Source organism: Onychostruthus taczanowskii, unplaced genomic scaffold (assembly GCF_017590055.1).
Source record: "Onychostruthus taczanowskii isolate IOZ18803 unplaced genomic scaffold, ASM1759005v1 scaffold10, whole genome shotgun sequence".
In the NCBI taxonomy this organism is placed as follows: Eukaryota; Metazoa; Chordata; class Aves; order Passeriformes; family Passeridae; genus Onychostruthus; species Onychostruthus taczanowskii.
In genome coordinates, this window is record NW_024496526.1 from 7,086,991 (window position 1) to 7,111,846 (window position 24,856).

The 24,856-nt window shown below is 38.9% G+C and overlaps 1 protein-coding gene across 1 annotated transcript in view; it reads left to right on the top strand.

Annotated features, from left to right (window-relative positions):
- SLC49A4 (solute carrier family 49 member 4) overlaps window positions 1-24,856 on the top strand; it is a 65,267-nt gene that overhangs the window by 17,001 nt on the left and 23,410 nt on the right. Inside the window, exons 2-4 of the mRNA XM_041409308.1 lie at window positions 3,379-3,472; window positions 16,762-17,024; window positions 22,503-22,632. Of these exons, the coding sequence (XP_041265242.1) occupies window positions 3,379-3,472; window positions 16,762-17,024; window positions 22,503-22,632 (487 nt within the window). The remainder of the gene's footprint in view (window positions 1-3,378; window positions 3,473-16,761; window positions 17,025-22,502; window positions 22,633-24,856) is intronic.

Genomic DNA, 24,856 nt, shown 5'->3' on the forward strand with positions numbered 1-24,856 from the left:
TGTTATGAGCCACAGGAGGGTTAAACAGTTGAACAATATCGACTGTTGCACTCATAAATGATAATTAAAACATCCTTTTTATTACTGATTCAATTTCTGCTGCTAGCTTGGACTTTTGTGTTGCTGCAGTGAAGTTTGTCTGTTCTGAAAAAGGCCATAGTTTGCTCAAGAGCCACTGCCACCAGAAAACTCCTGCAAGAAGAGGATGGGAAGGAGCAGCTGAGGAGACAAGGTGTAAAGAACACAAACCTTCAGCCATTGGCAGAAAATCCCCCTCCAGCCATGTTTCAGAAACCTCTGATAGAAAGGAATAGAAACAGAATGATGGATTTTAAGAAGCTGTACCCGCCTCCCTCCCTCCAATTACTGCTTGCATTTACAGAGTAGAATTAATGAAGTTAATTACATCTACACAAAATATCTTGGTTGAGTGAATTACTTAGATCTTTTAAAGTAGAGACATAATATTCTGCAAGGTTCACAGGCTGTTTTTCAAGCTTGGTTGGTTACTTTGGTTTATAGTCCCCATGATGCATGGTTGCTATCTTAAGCACTCTGGGGTGCACCTTTTAGAGTAATACAAGATGTCAAATTCAATGTAACAACAACTGCAGCATTCAAAACAAAAATACTGAAATAAATAAAAAGACTGGTTTCTATCAAAGATGAAAAAGTTAAACTATAAAGCAAAATAACAGGGTGAGGTGCTTAAAGGGTGAAACCATATTGTGTAATTAGCAAAGAAAATGTCTAATATGCTGCTTGTCTGACAGTCTTTTGTTCACTTTGGTGTCATAATTTTCAACATGCAGCATTAACCAAATGAGTTTTCAGGGGTGTGTTTACATGTTAAGGTGGAAAAAGAAAAAAAGGGCAAAGAATAAACTGGGCTATCAAAACATTTTAAAGGTATACCTTACAGTAAATAGTGATCAAGATTAGTACTTCAAAGAATGAAGAGATCAGGTGTATATGATTGTGAAGCTTTAACAGATAATTTTGCTTTAAAATTATCAGGCATATGTGATTGACATTAAAGATACGCCTGAATTTAAAGCTGGAGGCAAACTTCAGCTTCTAATTAATTTTTACCAAATTGCATGTTAGGGTTTTTTTAAGGAAAATTTTGTGCACGCAATTTAAAACTTTCTTCATTTGTATATATTTTGGTTTAGGGATTTTCTTAAAAATTAGAAATCAAGTAGGAGTTTTTCCTATGGAAACACTCATTTTTATGTCTTGTGATGATTTAAATTTACATTTTTGTTTCTCATTTACAGCTGTGTCCTGGGCTTGCCCCTGGCTTGCACTTCAAGCAGGGCCCCATGAGCAGCACCCTCCATGCTGTCCTTGTCCTTGTGTCTCTTGAAAGGCAGAACGCACCATGTTTTGTGAAATGTAGTTCAAGAGGAGCCTAGTTTACATAGAAAATAAGGTGGTGTGTACACCACTAGAGCTTCCCTGTAAAATTTCTATAGCATTTCCTAATGGAAAGCTTCAGATTTTTCAGATAAAAGATTTGTATTTCAATTTTCCATCAATAAAATTCCTTGTTGTATAGAAATTTTCATTATACACAAAAGCAGTGCTAAAAAAGATTAATTTCCAAGAAGAAAAGGCAGAAGCACCATGTATGCAATGCAGATACACATAATTGCCCCAGCACAGCACAGGCAGTATGGCAGTGGGGAGTTAAATGTCGCATGAAGACTCGTGGTGGCCCAGCAAACACAGGAACGTGAAGGTTTTAAACAGCCTTATTAAAGGGGCATTTATTTAGGGCTCTCTGAACACACTTGAAAAACCAGTTTAACAGCAGCATTTGCTGGTTGAGCATAGTCAAGCAACTAAGTTATGGGAGGCATTGGGAAATCCTACCAGGAAAGAAATATTTTTGGTTGATGATGCTTCTTCAGGGCATCAGGGATGTGAAGTGTCCTTTGGAGTCACATCACTGCAGGCGGCATTCCTTGTGTTAACGACTGGGCCTTACCAAAGGAAGTCTCACTTCCATTTCAGAAAACCTGCAACTTAACTTACTGACTTAGTTTTGCTTGGGTTGTCTTGGGCTATGCTGGTTGATAGAGAAACTTGTCTTTGGTTTGGTTTGTGCAGTGTCCAGCACCAGGAGCTGCATACCCATGAGTGAGGTTCATTAAGAACTGTCACAACATGAACAAAATTATGTCACACCCAGTAAAATCACGTTTTAGTAAAATACATGGAGACAAAATATTTAATGCAACTCTTGCTTGAATTGTACTGATTACAGGAGTCACTAACAGAGGGAACACTGTTCTGAAGATGGGTAGCTTTAGAAATAATCAAAGTAGTTTTTTTGATAGGTGACTTATCATAGGACAGGTTCTTTTGCCATCTGTACTTTGGGTAATTACTAGTTTTACCTAAATGTTAGAGGTATCACATGTTTTTCATCATTAATAATTTTTATTATATTCTACTAAGAACATAGAAGCCGTTTATTTTCTATTTGTTGCTGTGAAATTGTTTTGAAATTTACAACTTCACCGATGCAGACTCTCTCTGTGGTTTTTAATTGTGAGTATTTATGACTTTGGTGTTTTGCAAGATTCTGGAGTTTAAACCCCTCAGCTGTCACTGTTCTCTGCTGCTGATGGAAACACCTTAACAGCAGCAAACAAACTGCTGGCAAAAGGAATTGCAGCAAGAAGATAAGGTTGTTCCTAATCTAAGCACTTCTCGGTTGAAAATCACGCGAGGAAAAAACATATTCAAGGAATCAGTCAATTATGGCTTTTTTCTAATGTACGATATTTACAACCTCTGACAATTGGAGCTGAGAGCAGCAAAAATCTGCCCTAATTGCAAGGACTGCAAAAAAATACTTGCACTTTTTTTCCCCTGAATAAATGGTTGTTTCTTTGGGATGAAATGCATATCTGCATTATGAAAGAAAACAATAACAGTGCTCTGTCTGTGCTCGTTAAATTGTTGGAGAAGAATGAACAAGTCCAGATTTTTCTTTGCGTCTGCCTAGATTTCAGATAACACTGTAGAGCATGTTCCCCAACGCCTCTAATTCCAAAGGGAATATTGTACATTTTGATGATACTTTTATTATTACTTTTCACTTTCAAGAATGTCTGTAAAGATTTTGGATACACTCCTGTGTGTTACTATGCCAAGAGTAAGCATTTGTAATTCTGGAGTGTAAGCGTAGAAAATAACTCAGGATTTCAAAATGTGTCTGGAATTTATATCAGCACCAAAGTGCTTATGATTTGAAAGAAATGTGTTATTTCTGTGAAACTGCATGTAAATATATATATAAAAGCAATGTTTCTTTTGCAACATTACTGGTTTAACTTGTAAAATACTGTTATTTTTTAATCTTAGGTCTGAGGGTAACAGTGTTACTGACATCATCCCTCATGGTATTGGGAGCTGGCCTGAGATGTGTTCCAGTTTCAGACCTAGAAATTAGGAAGAAGTAAGTGAATTAATTATTTATAATATACGTATTTTATTCTTTCTGCTAATATACTTTTTGCTGCTACTACAAAGAAATGTTAGTACAAATTTTCTGTATGAAGTTGATATACCAAGTGTTTGTTGTGTAGCTATGGGTTTACATGCTTCCTTGCTTCTTAAATGGATTTTTCTAGTCCTTCTTCTCCATAGTATCTGAAGATCAGAAAACCCTTTACAAGCTTGAGTTAATTTAATCTCACCCCATCCTGCATAACTAATATTAATCTGCTTTTCAAATAAGGAACTAGAGATTTAGCTAGGTTCAGAAACTGGCCCAAGATCACACAGGGAGCCATGCCTCAACCCCTAAAAAGAAGTAGTTTGTATGCAAATGTTAAATAATTAGTAATTTTCTCATAGTGAATGTATGGGATCATGAGACAGATGAATTTGTGCAAAATGGCTTTTTTTACGTAGTCTCTTCTAGCCCATGTTTCAAAGTAGCTTTATACTTTTTGCTGCAGTGAAGTGATTTTCTGCTGTACACATGCCCTTTACGAATTTGTGATAGAAACAGATTTCTTCTTAAAAATCCCACAAACCAAACAATTTAATTGTTCCATCAACATATCCTGAGTCTAGGAATCATTAGTAAGTACAGCAGCACTGCTTATTTTGTACAGCCAGGGAACATGGATCACTTGTTCACTTAATTTTCTTTTGCCTCTTAGTGTAAAGGAGGTGAGAGTATGCAGGCACTACTACTCTTTCCTGCTACTTTGAAAAAGCAGCAGCACTGGTTCTTTGCTCGTTATGCTTGCATAATATGTAAACACTAAGGAAAGATCTTACAAATAAAATGTTTTATGTGGGTTGGGTTTTTTTCCCCTTGAATTCTAGTCAGCTTGAATTCTACCACGCAGTCTTGGTATTACTTCATAGTCAGCTTGAATTCTGCCATGCAGTCTTGGTATTACTTCAGCAAGTTATTTGGGTTTGGGGTTTTTTGGTTTGGTTTTTTGTTTTTGGTTTTTTTTTTTTTTCCCCTTAGTATTGTTTAACCTGAAAATCAGCTTGGGCACATTTTTAGCTGAGAAGGAAAATGTTCCGTGTGAAGTTGACAGCTGATGTCTGGGTACCATGGATAAAACAAAGAAGGAGGTTCAGAGAGAGAACTGAGAATGTAAAAATCACATGAATTGTAAAACTAGCTGTGATAAGTACACTAAGAGCAGAGTGTTAGGTGAGGGGATGCACTTTCAGTTCTTAGGTGCTTAGTGAGCATATAAGGAAGCTCTCAAGGTGCTCCTGATGTTGGTTGTCTAGTGTTGCCCATTTTGACAGGGTCTTCAAGGATTCTGTGAGCAGGGCAGGCTGAACTAACCACATTGTGCTACCCTTCACAGTCACCCTGTTGAGGAAAATGTACTGTTTGGGTGGCCAGGAGGAACTGTCCATATTTTACCCTTGGTTTACATTTTCTTAAAATGTCAAGGAGTGCTCGACATTCATCAGTCTTGGCTTAAATATCAATAGCTTTTAAATGGGACACATGGCTTAAATGCAATGAAATATGGTGTTTTATGTAACTTTTCGTTTATGATGTATGCCAGAAAACATGTGCTGCCCTAGGCTTTACCAAAACAAGGATGGAGACTGTAAATACCTGAGAAGATGAAAATTCCCAGGTGAGATTTAGATGTAGATATCAGCTGGGGAGTGGGAAGGAGAGTTTCCACCTTTAAATAAGGCTTTGCAGTGTAGCTGCAGAAAGCAAGCCTAGGAAAACAATTAAATACATAACTAAGGAGAAATATTCAAGGAACAAAGAAAGGCTTTGGACTCTATAGAGTTTGATGAGTGAGATGTATAAAATGTGATGTTAAAATTTATTGAAAACTATATAGGGGAAAAAAAGAGTATGAGCAGAATACTGATGGAAAAGGTTAACAATTTCATATATTCATGCTGTGAAAATATGTATCATCTCCAGCTGAAACTGATACATTTGCCTACTTATCCTACTCCCAAAAAAGAAATTTTCCAGAATTGTAGCTCTACATGAGGAAGTAACTTGATCTTTCATAGTTTGATTTAAAAATCTACCAAGAATTAATTATGGCCAACTGTGGGAAGCAAAAGAATGGTTTTCAGTGAAGTTTCTTGAGACTTTGTAAGCAATTGTACAGACTGTGTGATGCTATACTATGTAACTTCTGTTGTTTTGTGGTTTAAGGCTTAAGGCCAGTTTTCATCCATTATTTGAAGTGTGATACCAAATAAAATAATTTTTTTTTGAGATGAGCATTATTGCTTGATGCATTAGCCACAACTGGCTGAGCACCAAATTATGAATTTATTCTGAATGTGTATGTGGATTAATACAACAATTTGAATGTTACAGAGCCTGTCAGAGGGACAAGATCACATGCAAGCTAATTGGAAGCGTTTCAGAAGCCAGTGTAACCGGAATTTCTTTAAGTGCTTGTGTGTGTTTTGCAGTGTGTTCCTTCAGTCTGAGAGTAATCTGTGAGAATATGCTGAAGATTTCCATGGGACAATTCTGTCTGAGTTAATATACATAAAATTATAAGAATGTTCATGAGGTTTGTAAGGCTTAGATTGGGGGTTTTGTACTTTGTAGCAGTCTCTGCTCCCTAAGCTCTTGTGATTAACATTAAGGAGAGCTACTAAAGCCCACCACCTATCAGAGCAGTCATAGACGTAAGGAAATCACTGTTAAGATTGGCATTTAATCCTGGCTGCTTTATGCTCCTTATCTCAAACAGACCTGTAATATCCAAGTGTATTCTTAATCCCTTTTCTAGTCCATAATTATTCTTTTGGTTGTAGTGTGTAATATCAGACTAAGACCATGCCCAGTCCTCTGAGTCGTGTTTTAAGTCTTGTTTTAACCTCTCTTTTCAGTACATATGATGCCTATGAGTATGAGGGAAAATTCAAGTTGCACATTTCATTGTGTCTCTTGAAGCAGCTGTGAATTTTCTATGGTGAATTTTTGTTCTCTGCCAGTGTGTGACCTAAAATTGTACTGGAAATCCATGCCAGAACTGTATAAATTCAGTGCAGGCAAAGTGGGAGTGAATGGTGAAAATGTTAAAGTGTGAACTTGCGTGTCAGATGGAGGATCCATCCTTTACATGGACTAATAAAGTCCCTCTCATGTACTTTTACCTGTTTTCCTCCCCAGTCTAGTAACCTGTGAGGTTAATGAGTCTATCAAACAAGCACATTAAAAAGAATTTTTCTTATGTACCTTGTGCTTCTGGGTTTGTCAAATGTGCCAGACATATGACAGTAAATTTGATCCCAAATTTATTATTCCTTTTTAAATGTTACCAAAACTTTGTTTTCACACCTGTTTATTTAGTTCACAGTTAATATACATTATATAGAACATTAAGGAAAAAAAGATGTTACCAAATTGTACCTTTACTGAATCTTCTTCCCTTCCCTGGAGGTTACCAGAACATCACTAATGCTTTTTTGCCTGCTTTTTGTCCAGTCCTTTCCTTTCTGACACCTGCTTGTCACTGAATAAATGTTTTCATTGGACTCTTTTAGGATTTGATTATTTTATCCTGAACATTAACATTACTCAGAGGCCATTTTTTTATAGACTAAATCAGAGTTGTTTTTTCCCCTCCACACAGCACTTCACATTACCTTGTATTCTGTGTTTAGGAATAGATTTACATACATCTTAGGTCTTAAATCTAGGCAAAAAGCTGTATGAGCTGAAACGTGTAAAAGAAGGAAATAAAATTAAGAAATCAGCTCACAGCCATAAAACTTTGGCTTTTAACACTGATTGTGTGATGTAAGACTTCTTAAAATGTTTTGAAAGGCAGGATAATTAAAGACATGGAAGCAAAGGGTGTAACATAATTTGTCATTTGTATTGAACACATTAATTAAGCAATTTATTAGAACTTCTTATGCTGTGGGCTGGTAGTGTTTGTCCTTCACATTAGATTTCACAACAGAGAAGTAGTTATTGAGGACCTTGAATCATGGCAGTGAGAGAATGCTCCTTGGCAGTAAGAACTATTAAAATGTTTTTTGGGAATCCAGCAAAATAGCACGGAAAATTACAGTGGAAACAGAGTGGTTGTTTACACAGTCATTTATAGGAGACACACCAACACCTGGTAAATCCTGTAAACAGGTCTTTTTGTTAATATTACCAGTTCTTAGGATTTTGAATAGTTCTCTTTTATATATATTGTTGTGAACTCTTTCCTTTACTATATTTGAAGAATTTGAAGAATATTCATCTTTGGTATGTTTTGGTTCTATTACCTAGTTGCAACCTAGTTTGTATTTTACTCTTGTTAGACTGACCCTTTAATAATTCCACATTTTCCCCTTTTCTGTTGCTTAAAGCCTAAAGAATTAATGGGATCATCTAATTATTCTAATCCTAAGGCTGCCATAAGCCACCATTCTTATGCATGAAAAATGCAAAGAAGCATCTCAGAAGAGGTTATTTCAGTAAAGGAAAGACATACTAGGATTGCTGTATTCTCTGGTAATACTGAAAACACTTGTGTGCTCAAAAAACCCCAAACAATCCAAATTGGAGCATATGTGGAGAAGAGGAATTAAAGTGTTCTAGGGAATGAGAAGAGCCTGTTAGGGGAGGAAGGTAGACAAATCAGCCTGTGAGGACTAAAGACAGAATGTGCTGAGTGTTTTGTGCTCCCTACCTCACTGGGGAAGAGAAATGAAAAAAGGATTTAATCTAAAGTGAGGGTCTGGGAGTAGGAAGATGAATAAACATACCTGTTTGTGTGCTGTAGCTCAGTAAGCGGAGGGGGAAAACATTAAAATTGAGCACTTGCCTGTTGCTTGTGGTGCTGGTTTGTGCTGCAGTGCTGGGGGAAGGCTGAGCTGGGTTAATCCATGGCATCAGAAAAATAGGAAAGGGGGGAATAAAGGAAACAGGTCATTCATGAGTAGGTTCACATGGGGGATACTTATTTTTTATGCCTCTGTAATGTAACAGTTTATCTTGTTTTTATTACTTCTACCAGCTTCATCTTGTACACAGGGTTTATTTTTTAACCTCTGTTCCTAAGCATTTGTTTTAGATTAGAGGTCCTGTGTTAAGTGGTTATGATTTTTTCCAGCTTTGCTTATCTGTTGATGGTAGTGGGGGGCTGATTTAGTGTCCCTCTGGCTGCCCAGTGGTCCTGCCTGCCACTGCTTGACCACGTGTCCTGTGATGCTCCAGCAGCTCCTGATCAGCTTGGGAGGCATTGGGAGCCAAATTGGCTTCTCCTTAAGCTGGATCAGCCCTAGTGGAAAAATGAGATGACTTGACAGCCCTGGTCATAAATGCTCTTTTTCTTTTGCTCCTCTCCTGGACTTTGGCCATGGCACTCTGGGTGTCATCCACCTGCAACCAACGTGCCTGCTGAATTAGCAATTTACAGACCCTGTGTAAATTCTTGGAGTACCTTAAAAGAAACTCAGAAAGGGCTTGGTACTGCAGCAGTATTTAATGGGCAGCACTTCTACAAGGCCTCAGTTAGTGCAAGCCTGTCCTGGAAGGGAAGAGAATTTATATTCTCTCTGGGATATTTAGCTTCATCTCATATAATTGCAGGTGGTATCCTTAACTGTAGAATGCTTTTAATTTTTTAATCATACTGAGCTCTTTGCCTTAGTTTGTGACTCATATTATGGTGGCTAATTTCTGTCCTTAAAGAATTCATATTAATCAAATTTATATTGAAGTTGCTGCATTGTAATCAAAACACCCTCTTGCTCTTTCACTCGCTTAAGAAAAATTATTCAGGAATATTTAAATAGGTCTTGTTTATCCCATTCCTTAATTTGCTGCTGTATACTCCTACTCTTTTACTAAAAAATCCTACTTAGGACCTCTTTTGTACTAAGTAATCTTAATCAGGTTTTTCCCACAGCAGCCAAAATAGCAGCCAGTCCTGGTGCACTTCCTTGATAATTTTTTTCAGTCGGTTTTGCCTCATTAGCCCATAATATAATTGCCTACTTCGTGTTTACAATGTTGTGTACTTTGGGTCTGTTCGTATTTGATGAGCATGTCCTCTATTAGTGTTGCTTTAAATATTTCTTCTTTTAGTAATAGGTTTGTGGACTTGGTTAGTTTTAAAAGAAAAACAAGAAAACAGAACTTAATAAAAAACCCCTCAGCTTTGACTTTATGTGCCCTTATCTTTCAAACCTGGATAAAGTGAAGAACCACCCCCCCACAGGTGTGTGGCAGGTTTGATGGCTGCACAATAACAAAGTCTGAGGATGCAAGGGCATTTGTCACCACAGTGCCAGGGGGTCTCACTGTACACCCACCTCATCCCTTTCCTCTGTCAGGATGTGTGATGGACACCTCAGGCTCTTTGCCTGAGATTGCTGCTTCCTCTCTTTGCAAATACTTGTCTCTCTCAGCAGGCTCTCAGTTATAAGTTTTGGAGTAACTCTGGTTTTCTGGTCTTTTAAACTGAATCCCAAAACTCACTAGCTTTTAGACCATTGTAGATGTTTGCTATTTTCTTTAAGTGTGGGAGAAGAGACATGAGGCTGGGATGCCTGGGATGGAGATGCTGTGGTCCCTTCCAAGTCCACTCCCATAATGGTCTGACTGACTGTGCTGAGGCCATGGCTCATTCAGGGGTAAAACATGAGCCTAATTCCTGATGAAAATGGCTAAATGTGCATTTCTAAGTTTTTGTCTTTTCTTTTTCATTCTATTTCTGGAGATAATGTACCCAACAATGACTCAGGCTTTTTGCTTGTAATAATATTTCTTACTGATGGGGAAAAAACAGCTTTAAATTATTCCACATATCAATGGTCGTATGAATCAAAAAAAAGCTAAAAATGCTAATGGCCTCAATCCATGAATATCCAGAAGGCAGAAAGCTTTTGTAGTATAAATGTATCATTTAATGAAAATATCGAAAGGAAGTGCATTTCCATGAAATTCATCTGTAGAATGTTATTTTTAAAAGATTAATTCATTGCTTTACCCAGAGGTATTTTTCTTTCCAGTCTTTTTCCAGACATAGAGCCTTGCTGTTCTCTCTTTGGGGTATAAACAAAACATCATTTGCATTTGCCATACTCTGTAGCAGTGAATTGCAGCAAAGCATGAATTTGACCTCCCTAATTCTCTTTGCCCTAAAAGTGCCTGAAAAAGTTCTCTTATTAGGGGGTTCTTTTGTTATATTTACTTTTTTGAGTTTAAAGGAAAAGCTCTGTCCACTTCTAGTAGCTTGATTGTGAAAAATCAGAAGGTTCTTGACAAAACTAATGTTGGTTCCCTCTGAGGTATAATCAGTCTCCTAATATATAATGTGGCTAAGTCCATGGCTTTTCATGTGCCTTTTTCTGGGCAAGCAGTTTGCATCACACGTCAGTTTAGGCACTCTAGAGTAGGAGGTATTTGCTTGCATTGTTGCCATGTAGTGACACTAAGTTCAATAGCACTTCAAAAGTTCTCTGAAGTCCTCCAGTGGAAGGGTCTCTTTCATTTGCTTCCAGGAGCTCCCACAATGAGCTAATCACTACATAAACCTATTTGTCTTCTAGATTAGCAGGAGCTGAACAATCCACTTGTTTCAGTGAATGAAATTGTCAGGCATGTGAAAGAAATATTAGCCATCCATTTCTATAAAACATCAACTTCTTTATCCAGAATTGCTTTTTGTGTTGTTAGAATCGGCAGTTCATGTACTAACCTTTTCCATAGCAAGTGGCACACTGTAGCCCTGTCTTCCTGCAGAATAAGCACTCTCCATGACTTCATTGCTCCTCACTCTTTGTCCAACAGTGGCAAATCTGAATTGCAATTTATTTCTGTTGTATTTGCATAGAACTTTCAAAAGTGACTAAGTGGTCAATTCTCATGGCAGCGAGTGGGAAAAGCATGGTAGAAGTTTCACAAACAAAACCTGCACCAGAATCTCCTCTTCTCAGGGCTCTTGAAACAAGCTCTACTTCCTCCTAGGATGCAAAGGAGCTGAATTTTCCAGTCGGGCTAGGATCATTTGTTTAGAGAGTCAGAGCAACACCCTGGGGTTGGCAGCCCTGCTCGACACTGTGTTTGTTGTCTGCCAAAGAAAAGGTGAAAATGCTTTTTCCACACTGTGAATCAGTTAAAATACTGATCCAACTTCTCCAGTCTTAGCCTTTCCAGAAAAAGTTCACTTAATATATCTTAGAACTAAACTTTGGATACGTATTTTAGTGTTGTGGGTTTTAAATCCATCGTATCAAAAGTAATTTTTTTGAGTAAGTAGTTCTCCTTCCAGTGTTGCCTTTTTTCCCCATCTGAGAACAGAAACTAAAGAGATTTTCTTTCATTTAAAATTCCCCTAATTCCAGGCATTAGACACACAGTGGTAGGAACACTAAATGTCTGGATTTTTTACCTAGAAAAACCACTTATGTAACACACAGCTTTTAAATAGCTTAACAAATCCAGTACCTGATGTGACTGTGACCATGCATGTAAAGTTTCAACTTGTACTAGGAGAAAAAGAAAAATAAAGCTGACTGTAAATGGAAGTGCTTTCCCATCTTAACTGTATGGTATTTTCATCAGTCACTAGAACCTTTTTCCAGTGTAATCTCACTTTTTTCATACCCAGTTTGCTCAGATATATTGTAATTCCAGCATTTATAGCCTTACCTGATTTTCTTTGTTGCTGCCTGTTAGGATATTTCAACAGTGACTGCAAGAAGTGAATAAGGCAGGTACAGCCAGGTTAGGCCCTGATACTAGTATTAAGTCTTCTCAGGGAAGTGGTGAAAACTGCATAATTAAAGTTATTTATAATGTGACTTGATAAAAAAATTAGAAAAGAGGTGACAGTATAGTTTTTCTTCTCTAATTTCTATTGATGTATTTGAGCTGTCCTTTGTACTATATTTTTGCAGTTCAGAGGTCAGTTAGGAACAGAAGTGATCTTTATTTTGTGCAAAAGTGTTTGTGTGTGTCCATATGTGTATTTTCTTAGATAGATACATAATGTAAATATGTAAGTTACTCATTACTGTGATGTTCTGCCATGTGATATTTCACACTATCATTTACCATCAGTCCTCAACTATGTATTTTTTTTTCTTAAAAGAGCTCATAAAGGGCTTATGTTCAATTGCAAATTACAAGTTTGGCAGAGCACATCAATTCATTAGCAGGGAGGTCGGATGTGCAAAAACCTTGACATATCAAAATGAGTCCTGACCTGGTCACTGAGACAGTCGGAAACAAAGTATCTTAGATAGATGTTTACTTCCCCAATTTTGCTTTAAGCTACAGTCATCAATTATTTTGTAAGTCGAGAATGAATTTCTGGTGTAACTTTTTTCCAATTTTCTCTTTCATGATTGTGATTAAAAAGCCTTCTGCTCATGTTATTTTCTGTCATTTGACCTCAATAGCTTTCTACTTTTTGATACATGAAAATAATTAAATGATGATTGGATAAATAACACATCTGAAAACAGCACTGGGAAAATAACAGATGAACATTACACTTGATAGTGCAATGAGACTGAGAAATGTTTTTCCATCTGGGTAAGATCCTGAGCTAAAGTTATCTTTTCATCCCTTTCCTCAGGAAAGAGAAAACTTGTTGTGCAGAATGAAATTGGAATAGTGATGGGGAAAGGGCAGTTCCTTTTTGCACCTTTTCAGTAGCAGAAACAAGAAGAAAATCAGGGGATAACAGAAACAAACCTCTCTTGGTCTTGGAGCAATTTTTAGCACTGATGGTGTGCGAGAGGAGACTCACAGGCTGTGAGACCAAAATCTAGTGCAGTGCTGATAAGATGTTGTAACAAACAGCAAAAAGCCACCAATACTGTTATGTTCATATTTCTCTGTCAGGTGGAGCAGCTGCTACATACATCTCCCAGAGCAGGAGCTTAGTAAATGCACTGAATTGCATTTTGAATCTCTCACCCCTGCCTCTCTGGGGAAATGAGTTAAAGATGTGCCAAAGAACCATGCAAATAATCTTTTTCTCAGGAAAAAGTAGCTTAATTCAAGTCAGTATTGAAAAAGAGATAAAATAGGGTTTAAGCTGTTATCATATGCAGAGATATTTGAGGTAGTAGTCTGTATATGGCAATTTAGTCTGATGGCAATTTAGTCTGAAAATAGTGTTTATTAACTCAAATATGTTGGACTTGAGAAATTAAACAATATGAAGATAAGAGATGCTCTACTCTGGATGATAATGTCAGGCTTTGTAAATGCCAAAAATGCAAATCTGTGAACAGAGCACACCAGCCAGGACAAGGCTGGAGAGAGTGCAGCCAGGAAAACACCAACAGAAGACACCTTGAGAGAGGCAAAATTGGCTCACACTGTGAAAAAAAAAAACAAAAAAACAAACCAACAAACCCAAAACAATAAAGACAAAAAGCTAATATAGAATTTAAATTCTGCATTAAGTTGCTACTTTCTCCCTTGGATCTTCAAAGTAAAATTAACATTTGTTGCTCCCTTTGAGTATAAAATTGGTTACAGAGCATTATTCAGATGATTGAGTTTGACAGACATAATCTAAATCTGAAATACATGGTAAGAATATGAGTGTGTAATCTTCATAATATATAATTTGGGGGGTTTTGTTTTATGGTTTATTTAGGGTTTTTTTACAAAACTTTTCTTCTTCTGTCAGATGAAGTGCCTACATGGCCACAGATGCTGCAGAACTATTGTACTCTTTTCTGATTTTCCTGAGTTTTATTTGCCTTTAGGATGACTACAGAGGAGGCATATTTGAATTAAAACAATAATAACAGAGTGGTGTCAGTGAACAGAAGTGGTAGTACACCTAAAGCTATAAAGGTTATTTTGTGGTAGCACATTTTTCCAAACATAGAGTAACAAGAACATAATTTAAGCATTAAATTCACTTCGGAGCAGGAGGAAATACTAAAATAAAATCATTATATGTTGCAGTACTTGCCTCACTTGCTACTGAAATGCCGTTTTTTCTGGAAATGTGCCGTAGCTCTGCAAATACCCTGGAACATTTTAGAAGTTTGAGAATAACTGCAGTGAGATAAGTAGAGTGAAAATACTAAAGTGCACAAGGATACTTTGGTTTATCCCAAGTATACTGGAGAGTAACCATAGGGGATTGATGTAATGTGTCCTTCGGAAAAATACCAGAACATTGTTTATATAGTACTTTTTCTTTATTTAAAACTGTTTCATCTTGGTTTAGCATGTGTGAGAGTTTAACAAGCATTGACAAGGCTTGACCATGCCTTGGTGATGTCCATCTGAAGCACAATATCAACACCAGTAATGAAATCTGTCATTTCTCTGTGAGGATTAAAAAACCTCCAAAACCAGTAAATTGCTTATAAATAAGAGTGGATATTATTTCTGTCCCAGCTCAGAAAGAGTTTCCTTCGGATGATATATAACAGTGCTTCTTTTTTTGTATATTTTTTATAGATTTTGTTTAAAAATTTAATTTCCAATCCACTGAGAATCGGTAGCGTAGATTCCTTTCCATTGCAATCTATCTTGTTAATTCTATAAAGAGTCTGTAGGCATTTCTTTTGCATATTGTGTTCCTTTGAGTGCTTAAAAAAACTCCTGCTACCCTGTATATTATTCAGCCATTTGTGGCTTGAAACACTGCCTAAATGCTGGCTTATGTTTCCCCATTTTCAAGCCGTAGCTTTTTATGTCTCACAACTCAAGTCTTGCAGCAATAACACTGAGTTCCTGCTATGGTTAAGAAAACACCACCCATTTGAAAATATCATCTGCCACCACTTTATTGCACAATGAATAGATTTACTTTAGAGGGTTGCAATATCTCATGTGACTCTCTAGCTGTTTTTTAGAAATGAAGTTTTTATATAAATTCTGAAATAAGTTTTGCATTCTATGGCTGATTACTTTTTGGAAAAGTCGAAGTGGAAGATTTCTGACTGAATTCCACGTGTAGGAGAGCCTTCAAAAAGTCCTTTCTGTATTTGTTCATTGTACTAATATTAAGCCAAACTTTGCAGAGACTTCACTGCTTGGAAGTACTATCTCTGTTCTGTCACCAGCCTTATCTGTTAAATCCCAATGAGTGTGAAAAACGAGAAAAATCTGGGTTTACTTGGCTGTTTCAGCAGTATGTTGAGAATGGCCAGATTGCTGGAGAAGACGACTCTCTTGGAAACCCTAACAGCCCGGCCTTCTCATCTGTAGGCACATAGAGCTCATCTGAGTGTGTAAATAAAAATAAATAATGCAGTGAAAAAATATGCAGAGTATTTTGCTGAAGTGTTTCAAATTTTGGATTTGCCGTAACTTAATTTAAATCTTCGGTTGGGATTTATGCAGGCAGGAGGGTCAGGTTTCCAATGCTGGATGTATGCAGGCAGGAGGGTCAGGTTTCCAATGCTGGGATGTATGCAGGCAGGAGGGTCAGGTTTCCAACGCTGGGATGTATGCAGGCAGGAGGGTCAGGTTTCCAATACTGGATGTATGCAGGCAGGAGGGTCAGGTTTCCAATGCTGGATGTATGCAGGCAGGAGGGTCAGGTTTCCAACGCTGGGATGTATGCAGGCAGGAGGGTCAGGTTTCCAATGCTGGATGTATGCAGGCAGGAGGGTCAGGTTTCCAACGCTGGGATGTATGCAGGCAGGAGGGTCAGGTTTCCAATACTGGATGTATGCAGGCAGGAGGGTCAGGTTTCCAATGCTGGATGTATGCAGGCAGGAGGGTCAGGTTTCCAGTGTTGGGATGTATGCAGGCAGGAGGGTCAGGTTTCCAGTGTTGGGATGTATGCAGGCAGGAGGGTCAGGTTTCCAGTGTTGGGATGTATGCAGGCAGGAGGGTCAGGTTTCCAATGCTGGATGTATGCAGGCAGGAGGGTCAGGTTTCCAATGCTGGGATGTATGCAGGCAGGAGGGTCAGATTTCCAGTGTTGTAATTTAACGCTTTTCTGCTACTACACCTTTTCTACTTTTATATCCTGTCACGATATCTTTTTGCTGCGTAGAAAGTCCCTTTTATTCCCTTTTCCTTTTCTGCTTTGAAGAGAACATTTGCTTCTCCTTTTATACGAGGTAATGAGATCAGAGTAGCTCCGTATTCTTTAAATCAATCTAATTTGGCTTCTTTTGGTGTATAGAATATCCTTCTTTTGCGCAGTGCTTTCATTTCTTTGTGCAGCAGCTCCATCTCCATCCCTCGCTACCTCACGTGCCTTTTAAATTAACAAAACGCAGCGGGCAGTTCTCACCCAAAGGGCCGCGCTCTGTTCTGTCTTGCAGGCTGATCCACGGCGGGCAGCTGCTGAACGGGCTGGCGGGGCCCACGGTGATGAACGCGGCTCCCTTCCTCTCCACCACCTGGTTCTCCCCGGACGAGCGCGCCACGGCCACGGCCATCGCCTCGCTGCTCAACTACCTGGGCTCGGCCGCCGCCTTCCTGGTGGGGCCGCTGGTGGTGCCGCCGCCCAACGGCACGGCGCAGCTGGCGGCGCCCGGCAGCGCCCCGCGCATCAAGGACCGCATCGAGGCCGTGCTCTACGCAGGTGCGGGCAGCGCCTGCAGCCGCGGAATGGTCCCGCTCTCCCCCCCGTGCTTGGTGCTTGAGAGCCGCCACCCTCTAGTGGTTGGTTTGCACGGGGTCTGGTCTGTGGCTGGGGGAAAAATTAGTCATGAGGATTTATTTTTTTAATAGCCTTTCGTACTGACTTGAAGTGGTGCAGTTGTTTGTGTCGGCTGATCTTGGGAGGAGTGTCTTCTTAGAGCTTCCCCGAGCTTCAAAACTGGGTTTTGCTTATTGAATTTTCATTAAAAATATGTTTCCGTGACAAGTTGGGTTTTTTCTGCTGTTTCTGTAGGAATGGAAATTCAATAGTCTTTTAGCATGAAATTCTATTCTGCATTAACTGAGCCTTAATTTATGACCTGCATGTGCCTTTCAAATGTGATTAGATAATTAGTATTTCAGAATCTACAGAATCAGAAACATTGAAATTAAAATGCGATAGATTTTGTTTTTAGCTAAAACCACATAATTCTTACTGGTGAGCAATTTCAATAAAGTGACAACAGTTTAGTGGAAAAAATCACTGATACAAAACTCACTTGATAAAACTTGGATTTTATATCCTTGCTCTTTTTATTGCAGTAGCTTCTATGCCTCTTCCTGTCTTAGAAAAATTAGCAACAAACTTTAAGGAAACAGAATTGGTTAAGTGGTTAAAGTGTCTACATTCTACTTTTTAGTGAATATAAATTGGTACAGCATTAGGAGTTGCACATCTGATAGGGGTTTTCCCCTCTTATAATTGCATCCTCTGAAATCCAGCCAGGAGTAAGTGTTCCAGAAGTCCTAACATGTATATACTGTGTAGTTTATGTGGAGTTTTAGTGGATTGAGTTAGCTGTGATCATTTATTCCTGGACGTTATCCTTATGGAAATTTGTCAAGTTAATATTCCTGTTGGGTGAGGGCCACTTTAATGTTTGTTTTAAGAAAGTGTAATAGAATTTGGATCATGACTTCAGCAAGTATTTTTGAGTAAGCTGCTTTTTACTGGACTCAAATGGAACAATAAGGAAATTCAGGTTTGTCTAAGCCTTTTTCACATGTAGATATGGTGTTAGGCTCTGAAAATCTCGTGGCAGATGAACATGTCTGGTATGAAAGAAGGAAAAACGAAAGCAAGTCAGGTTTTGTCCTGAGGAGCAGTAGATAAGGGGAGGAGAACCCTAGCAATTTGAAAAGTGCTTTAGCTCTCCCTTCGCAGATTTTCCATGGAGAGGGAAGAATTCATCTGCCTAAGGAAATACTGTGTTGTGCTTGAAACCGCTGTTTTGACTCTGGTAGCAGTAGAAATGTCTTCAGCAGTGCATTAGATTCCCTTTCTCTTCTGTTCTCTTTTGGGAGGTTTTCCTAAGTGTTTTCCTCAGAAACAAGGATGGATTGTTGCCACCAAGGTTCAGGTCTTGCCTGGCTCACATCTCAGCATGGCTCTTTCTGTCTTTCTGAGCTGGCAAGGGTGAGGGAACACTCTTGTAGACCTGTTTGGGATCACTGGTCCCAGCAAGCAGTGATCCTACAGCAGCTCTTCAGCTTCCTAGGAATTGTGTTTTGTGGGGCATCTGTATTTCTCACTTAGTATTTGAAAGTGCTTTGAACAGAGATAGTTTCTTTGTGCTGGTGTTTGTGTCCTATAGGATGTATATTTTCAGGAGCTGCAAACTCTATAGCTGTTCAGACAATGACAGAGAGCTGCTTTGTGAACATTGCTGGCCTGCAGTGAATCACAGTAGTGATGGAAAACCTCCAACTGGTCTAAAATTGCAAAGAACTGTCAAAGAGGAGTTTGCTTTGAATCGCTCATAGGATTTGCTCTATCTCAGCTTAGCCCTGTTTCCCTGGAGAGCTGAAGGCACAAGGTTCCTTCTGACTGCTTCACTGTGCTCTCTTGTGTCCTGTGGGATCCAGAGGTGGAAGGACAGCTGCTTCATGGTGGGTAATAGTGAACAGACAGCTCTGTTCACCTGTGAGACAAAAATACCTGGTAGGTGTGGTAGGGTACTATTTGTCCCCTTAAACAGCTGCGCAGAAAACTAGACTCCAATTGACTTCACAGATTAGTAGTAAAGGTTTTGCAGAATGTAGAAGAAAAAGAAGCTGGACCCAAATGTCCCACTTGCCCACTTCTTCAGCAAGTGTGGTCAGGTTTGCTATGACTTGTTCTTTCAGATACTATGGGAAAGCCAGTTTCACAGGGTAAGCACTCTGCATTTCTAATGAGCTTGTTGCTTTTGTGTGAGCTAGCATTAAATAAGCAGCCTCCAAAAGTTAGATATGTCTTTTAAAAGACAGTAACGATGTGAATTGTTAACTTGGAATCAGTAGTGTGCCAACAGTGTACAAATTTTCCAAGGACTTAAGCTCAAACATGATTACGAAGCAATTGCTTATAAACCCATTCTGAAATTGCTCTGTTAGCTCCAGTCTCTTCTGTGTTTTAATAAATTGCTGTTCCTTTATCTCAAACACTGACTCAGAGCTCAGCTGAATTGCCACAGCCTCTTTCTGTGTCTGTGTTGCTGCACATTCTGGTTCACAGCTCAAGTAGTACTGATGTAGCAAATCAGGATTGAATTGTATTACCTGAATAGTGTAAAGAAACACAAATTATTCTGGACTGCAGCCAGAGCTTTTAGCCTTGTGCTTTCCTAAATATCAATATAAAATTATTATTTGTTAAAAAAAAAAACAAACAAACAAACAAACAAAAAAAAAAACCACAAAAAAAAACCCCCACGTGTGTGTAAGGGGCCCTCATGCGCCCTGGAATATTCCCACTGAACAAGGTGGGAAGGAGGGGGGTTTCTGGGATTGAAAAAGTTTTTGTGTTGTGAGTAGCCTGTCTGAAGGAAAAATACTTGCTTATCAAGGAGGCTTGTGGCTCTGTGAATCTGCTTTCTTTCTTTTTTTTTGGCCTGTTTGCACAAGCATCAGGGTGCCTGCTTCCTAGGCTAAGATGTGGGCATCTCTCACGGCACAAGTCACTATGGTACCCAGCTTTTGTGAAGCATTCCTGTTTCACTCCTCAACAAGTACACAGATATGTACATGTCTGTGTGTCTGCACACCGATTTATGAGTTGCCCCATGTCATGTGCTTTGCTCTGTTTGAGAGCATCCATTGCATTTTTGAGAAGCTGGCAGCTTCTAAAGGAGAGCCTCTCCTGTGACTGCAGCTCCCTCACTCTCAGCATTGACCTATTTCTTGCCGTCTCGATTTTGCTTACTTTCACTCACTACTTACTTACCTGACCAGGAAAAATTTTAGATTGTATTCCTCTTCCTCTACTCTGGTAAATTAAATTATGGAAATAAGAGTGTGGGTTTCCTACTGAGGAAGGATTTCAATATGTAAAAAATCAGATGTGTTTGGCAGTACCTGGACTTTTGATAGAGGTGTAAGTATTGCATACTAAGCTAAGCTAAGATGGCACTAAAAACTCATATTCTTCAACAGAGGGAGGTGCTTTTGTTTCCACAGTGAATTCGTCACTTTTCATTTGTGCATAGAGCAGAGCTATCTAGGCAAATTTGTTAGCCTGCAAAGTATAATACTGGGAGACATTAAAGAGTTGCAAGAAGGTACTACAAGGACAGCATGCTGAACTTAGTAGTTTTTGTTTTTTTTTAAATAAAGGGGGTTACTGTACTGCTCCTACTACAGCAATTTGACTGGTAGAAATCTTGAGGCAGTGCACAGATGAGACCCCAGAAGGGCACCTGTTAGGAAATATATCTGTTATTTAAATATTTCTGTGATTCTGCAGAATAAAACATGGCCTTTCCCCTTATAGCATTGCAGTATAACGAAGTTAAATAATGAGTACCTTGGACAAAATTTATGGGGTTGTGTGATTACATTCTTGGTTGGCTATACCTGTCTGCAGTCTTAAATCTGCCTTTAATGTGTGATTAAAATGTGTGTAATATGTATGTCTGTAAACCTATATGTAGAATAGAGGCAGGAGGCAGGGGGATAAACAGCTTTGACTAAAGAGCTGTGTAGAATCATCCTGTAGTGACAGAGCATCTCATCCTTTCTTAGGTCTGGGATGATCAGTTACTGCCAGTTCTTTATTCACCACTCATGGTCTCCAAAACAATGTGCACAAAGATAGAAATTAATCTATTTTCTGAAGAGCAGAGGAGTGAGAGGGTCTAGTTTAAGTGTCCTTGGCCCTTGAAACGTGCAGTTACACCACAGCAGGAAAAGGGACACCACGTAATTCAAAATAAGTCCTTTAGTATTTGATGATGAAAAATGGCATTGTCACACTCCCGATATGCCTTTTCTCCCATATGCCAAATAGAAGCATTCATTTCCCTTCTCCATCTCCAGCTGATCCATTTAGACTCTGAGTGTTATTTACTTTTCAGTTTCCTGAATTTATTTTCTTCTAGTTTAGCAGAAGACCTGGTGAAGTGCCATGTTCATATTGATTTATTAAAAAAGAGAAGAAAAAAAAGAAAATTCAGGCAATTGAGTATCCAGCTCTGCTGGAATTTATTTGTGCTGTCAGTGAACATTTCTTTGTTACAAGATCACAAGTTCTTTTAAGATAACACACTTCAGCTATACATTTTTCTCTCTATCAGAAAAGAATCTTGTTTTCAAAGGCAATAGGAGAAATGCTGGGATTGAGGACTGTGGAGAACATGATATACATTGTAAAAGGCCTGTAAAACAAATTAATTAGAGTGACTGTGGGTAGAGTTGTTTCTCTTCAGAGTGTCTGCTCATGGGACTTACTGGTTTCTGTGAAGTGCTCATCACTTTTCAAGCTCAGGTCCAAACTTCTGCTATAAAATTTTTCAAATATTTGGAATTCCTGCTGCTAAACAAGCAGAGCATCCACAAACAGCTGTATTCTTTCTTTTTCCCCCTCTTACCTGTAGTTTTTCTATCATGAGCCATGGCTGCTTCTGCACTTTGCTCTTTATATTCTGTTGCCATGTAGTACTGTTTGTGTTGGAACTGCTGCCTTGTCTTACCTTTTGTTTGCCTTCATCATCTTGTGCAATGAATAATTGTTATTCCATGCCCTGGGGCTTCCCCAGTCCCATCTGTTTCAAGTCTCTAGCATGCTGTTACCTGCACTGAGTTGCTTCCATCGAAAGGAAACGTGGCCAAATCCTCATATTGCAGTTCTCTCTGAAGAGAAAAAGCAAAAGCTTTCCTTTTGCTTCATTGAGTTCCCTGTGTGTGAGCCTTGTTCTCTGCAGCACCTATTATTGGAATGGACTGCCAGTCTCATTGATTCTCTATCTCAATTTGAAATCTTGTTTGGGGAAGGAGAAAGAAATTCCTCCTTCAAGTTACGGAATTCTGTTGTCAGGAGCAGTCGAGCACTTGTGATGAGAGTTAGGTCTCAGAGGCTGGCTGATAACAGCACTGCAGTGAAATAAGTCTTTCAATGCTAACACCTGTTCTTGGTTTTGTTTTTCTTTGCCCTCTTGTTTAGAATTTGGAATGGTTTCCCTGATATTTTCTGCAGCGTTGGCCTACTTCCCCTCGCGCCCTCCATTCCCCCCCAGCGTGGCTGCAGCGAGCCAGCGGCTCAGCTACAGGAGAAGTTTTTGCAGACTCTTAAGGTAGGACCTCATTGGGTTTCCACTTCAAAGCAGATCAGTGCCTAAGTAAATAAAAACAAGTGTGCTTTAATCTTCTCATTGAGCAAACAAGTTGGTTTGTAGTACTTTTAAACAAAATAAAATTAAATATTAATGTCAAGACATAAAAGGATGCTAACTGCTAAAGAGCAGACATTAAATTTTAAACCACTGTGTATATTTCCACTCTTCATGCCAGTCCTTCAGCACCAGCAGTGCTTAAGTCATCCTGTTAGCATGGCTTTTCTTATGCAATGCTTCTGTTACATCGGGTTTTACAAGATTGTTAAAAGTGAGCCATGAGAAAAAAGTGAAAACCACTGGGCAAAACTAACTTCTAAGTCGGTTTTTTCTATGCTTATTGGAATGAATTTGGGGTTTACTTTGCTTTTGGAGGATTATTCAGCTGCTTTCATTCAGCCATAGAAGCAATGAATGAACTATCTAGAACTGTTATATGATCTATTAAATCTCATTAGTTGTATGTTAAAGTACGAAGTGGGAATAGGAAAAATGTCTCCAGGTGTGTTTCTGGATAGGCTCAAAGGTGAGCTAGCTTGCTTTGAATTTTCAGGTTAAATAAAAAGAGGTTATAAAGAAAGTGATGGTATTGCAACTCCTCCCTCTTGGTTTCTTCTGGTAAGACACAGTTCCACTTCCCCCAGTGTTTGTTCAGTGTCTTGTGTAATGCAGATATGATCTCAGAGGAGCAGCTAAAGCAACTGTAATATTAAGGGTGAATAATTGTGAAAGCCCATGCCCTGTAGATGATACTGCACAGAGGAACTTTCTGGGGCAAAGAAGAGCTGCTCCCCTGGTACAGAATATGACTGACTTCACTGGGAAGCTTCTGACTCTTGCTGTAGTTGTTTGCTGAGTGATGTAGGAGCTGAATCTGCATATAAAGGGTTGCTTCAAGCTCGATAATTGTGCAGCTTTAGACATTTAGTTAGTACAGACCTAATGTGGGCTGTACTTTCAATAATTGTATTTAGAGGCAGCTGAAACAATTCATCCCTTGTCACTGGGTTTTCTTCTCTTTTGTTTTTAAAGGCTTTTTTTTTTTCTTTTGGGTGAGTAAATAGTTGGCAAGATGCTTAATCCTGTGTGTTCATCCTGGAGCAGGCTGGCACCCAGGAGGTGTGAGTACAGCTGGGTGGTTAGTCTGCTAAGTGACCTATTCAGGGTATTAAAAAATAGCAGTTCTCTTAAGGACAGTTATCATACACAAGAATGCTGTTCTGCACCCAAGCTGATGTGCTGTTAGACCCTGCCTGAGGGCTGTGTTGTAAAAATGTTGCTGTTGAACGGAAATCCAAACAGCCACTGGCTTTGCAGGTAAAATATAAAATTTTAGTTGACAGTGCTTCATTTGGGACTTTTATAACCATTAGATTCCGTGTGCAAAGTGTTGTAAACAGTGTACCTGAGATACTGGTAAGGTCTGGATGTAAATAGCAAAGCTGGCTTACTGTTAACAATAACCAATGAAACTTAAGAAAACAAACTGGACTTTTCAATAATGAGTATAGTTTACAGTGTCTCCAAGAACCAAAAGGGCTTTTTTAAAATGTGGACAGGTAGATAATTATATCTCTCTTCCCTTGGGTTTTGCATTCTTCCATGCTACCCTTTATCAAAGGCACTTCTTCATTCCTCTGTACATGAAATAATCAACAGTTCATCATTAAACCCACTTATCTCGGGGAGCTGTTCAGTAACAATCTGTCATGCAAGGGAGTTTTATAAAAGAAAATGGTATCTGCCATGCTTCAAGAGAAATCCATCATCTGGTTCATTAGGCTTCTAAGTTCTGTTGCCTACCTAATCTAGGCTTCATCTTGGCTTAGAGAGCCTTTCATGAGACTTGGTGGTGTAGACTGAAGGTTACCAGCAGATGAGTAGCAGGAAATCATGATTTCCTTTTGTTGTGTGTGAGGCATTCAGGATGTGTGTGAGCTGGTGGGCTGACCCAGCAGTGCACCAGATACACTCATGAGAACTGAGATGTTCATAATTTCTCTGTCTTCTCCACCAGGCTGCAGTTTTATTAATTTGAAATAATGCAACATAGCATAACTTTACCATTTAAGTTACTGACCTTTTCTCCTTGGACACAAGGGGATCTATCATATCCTTGCAACTCCCACACTCCTTTGAGCCTTCTGGTCCTTTGGCAGTCTTCTGCATGAGCTGCTTCTTGCAG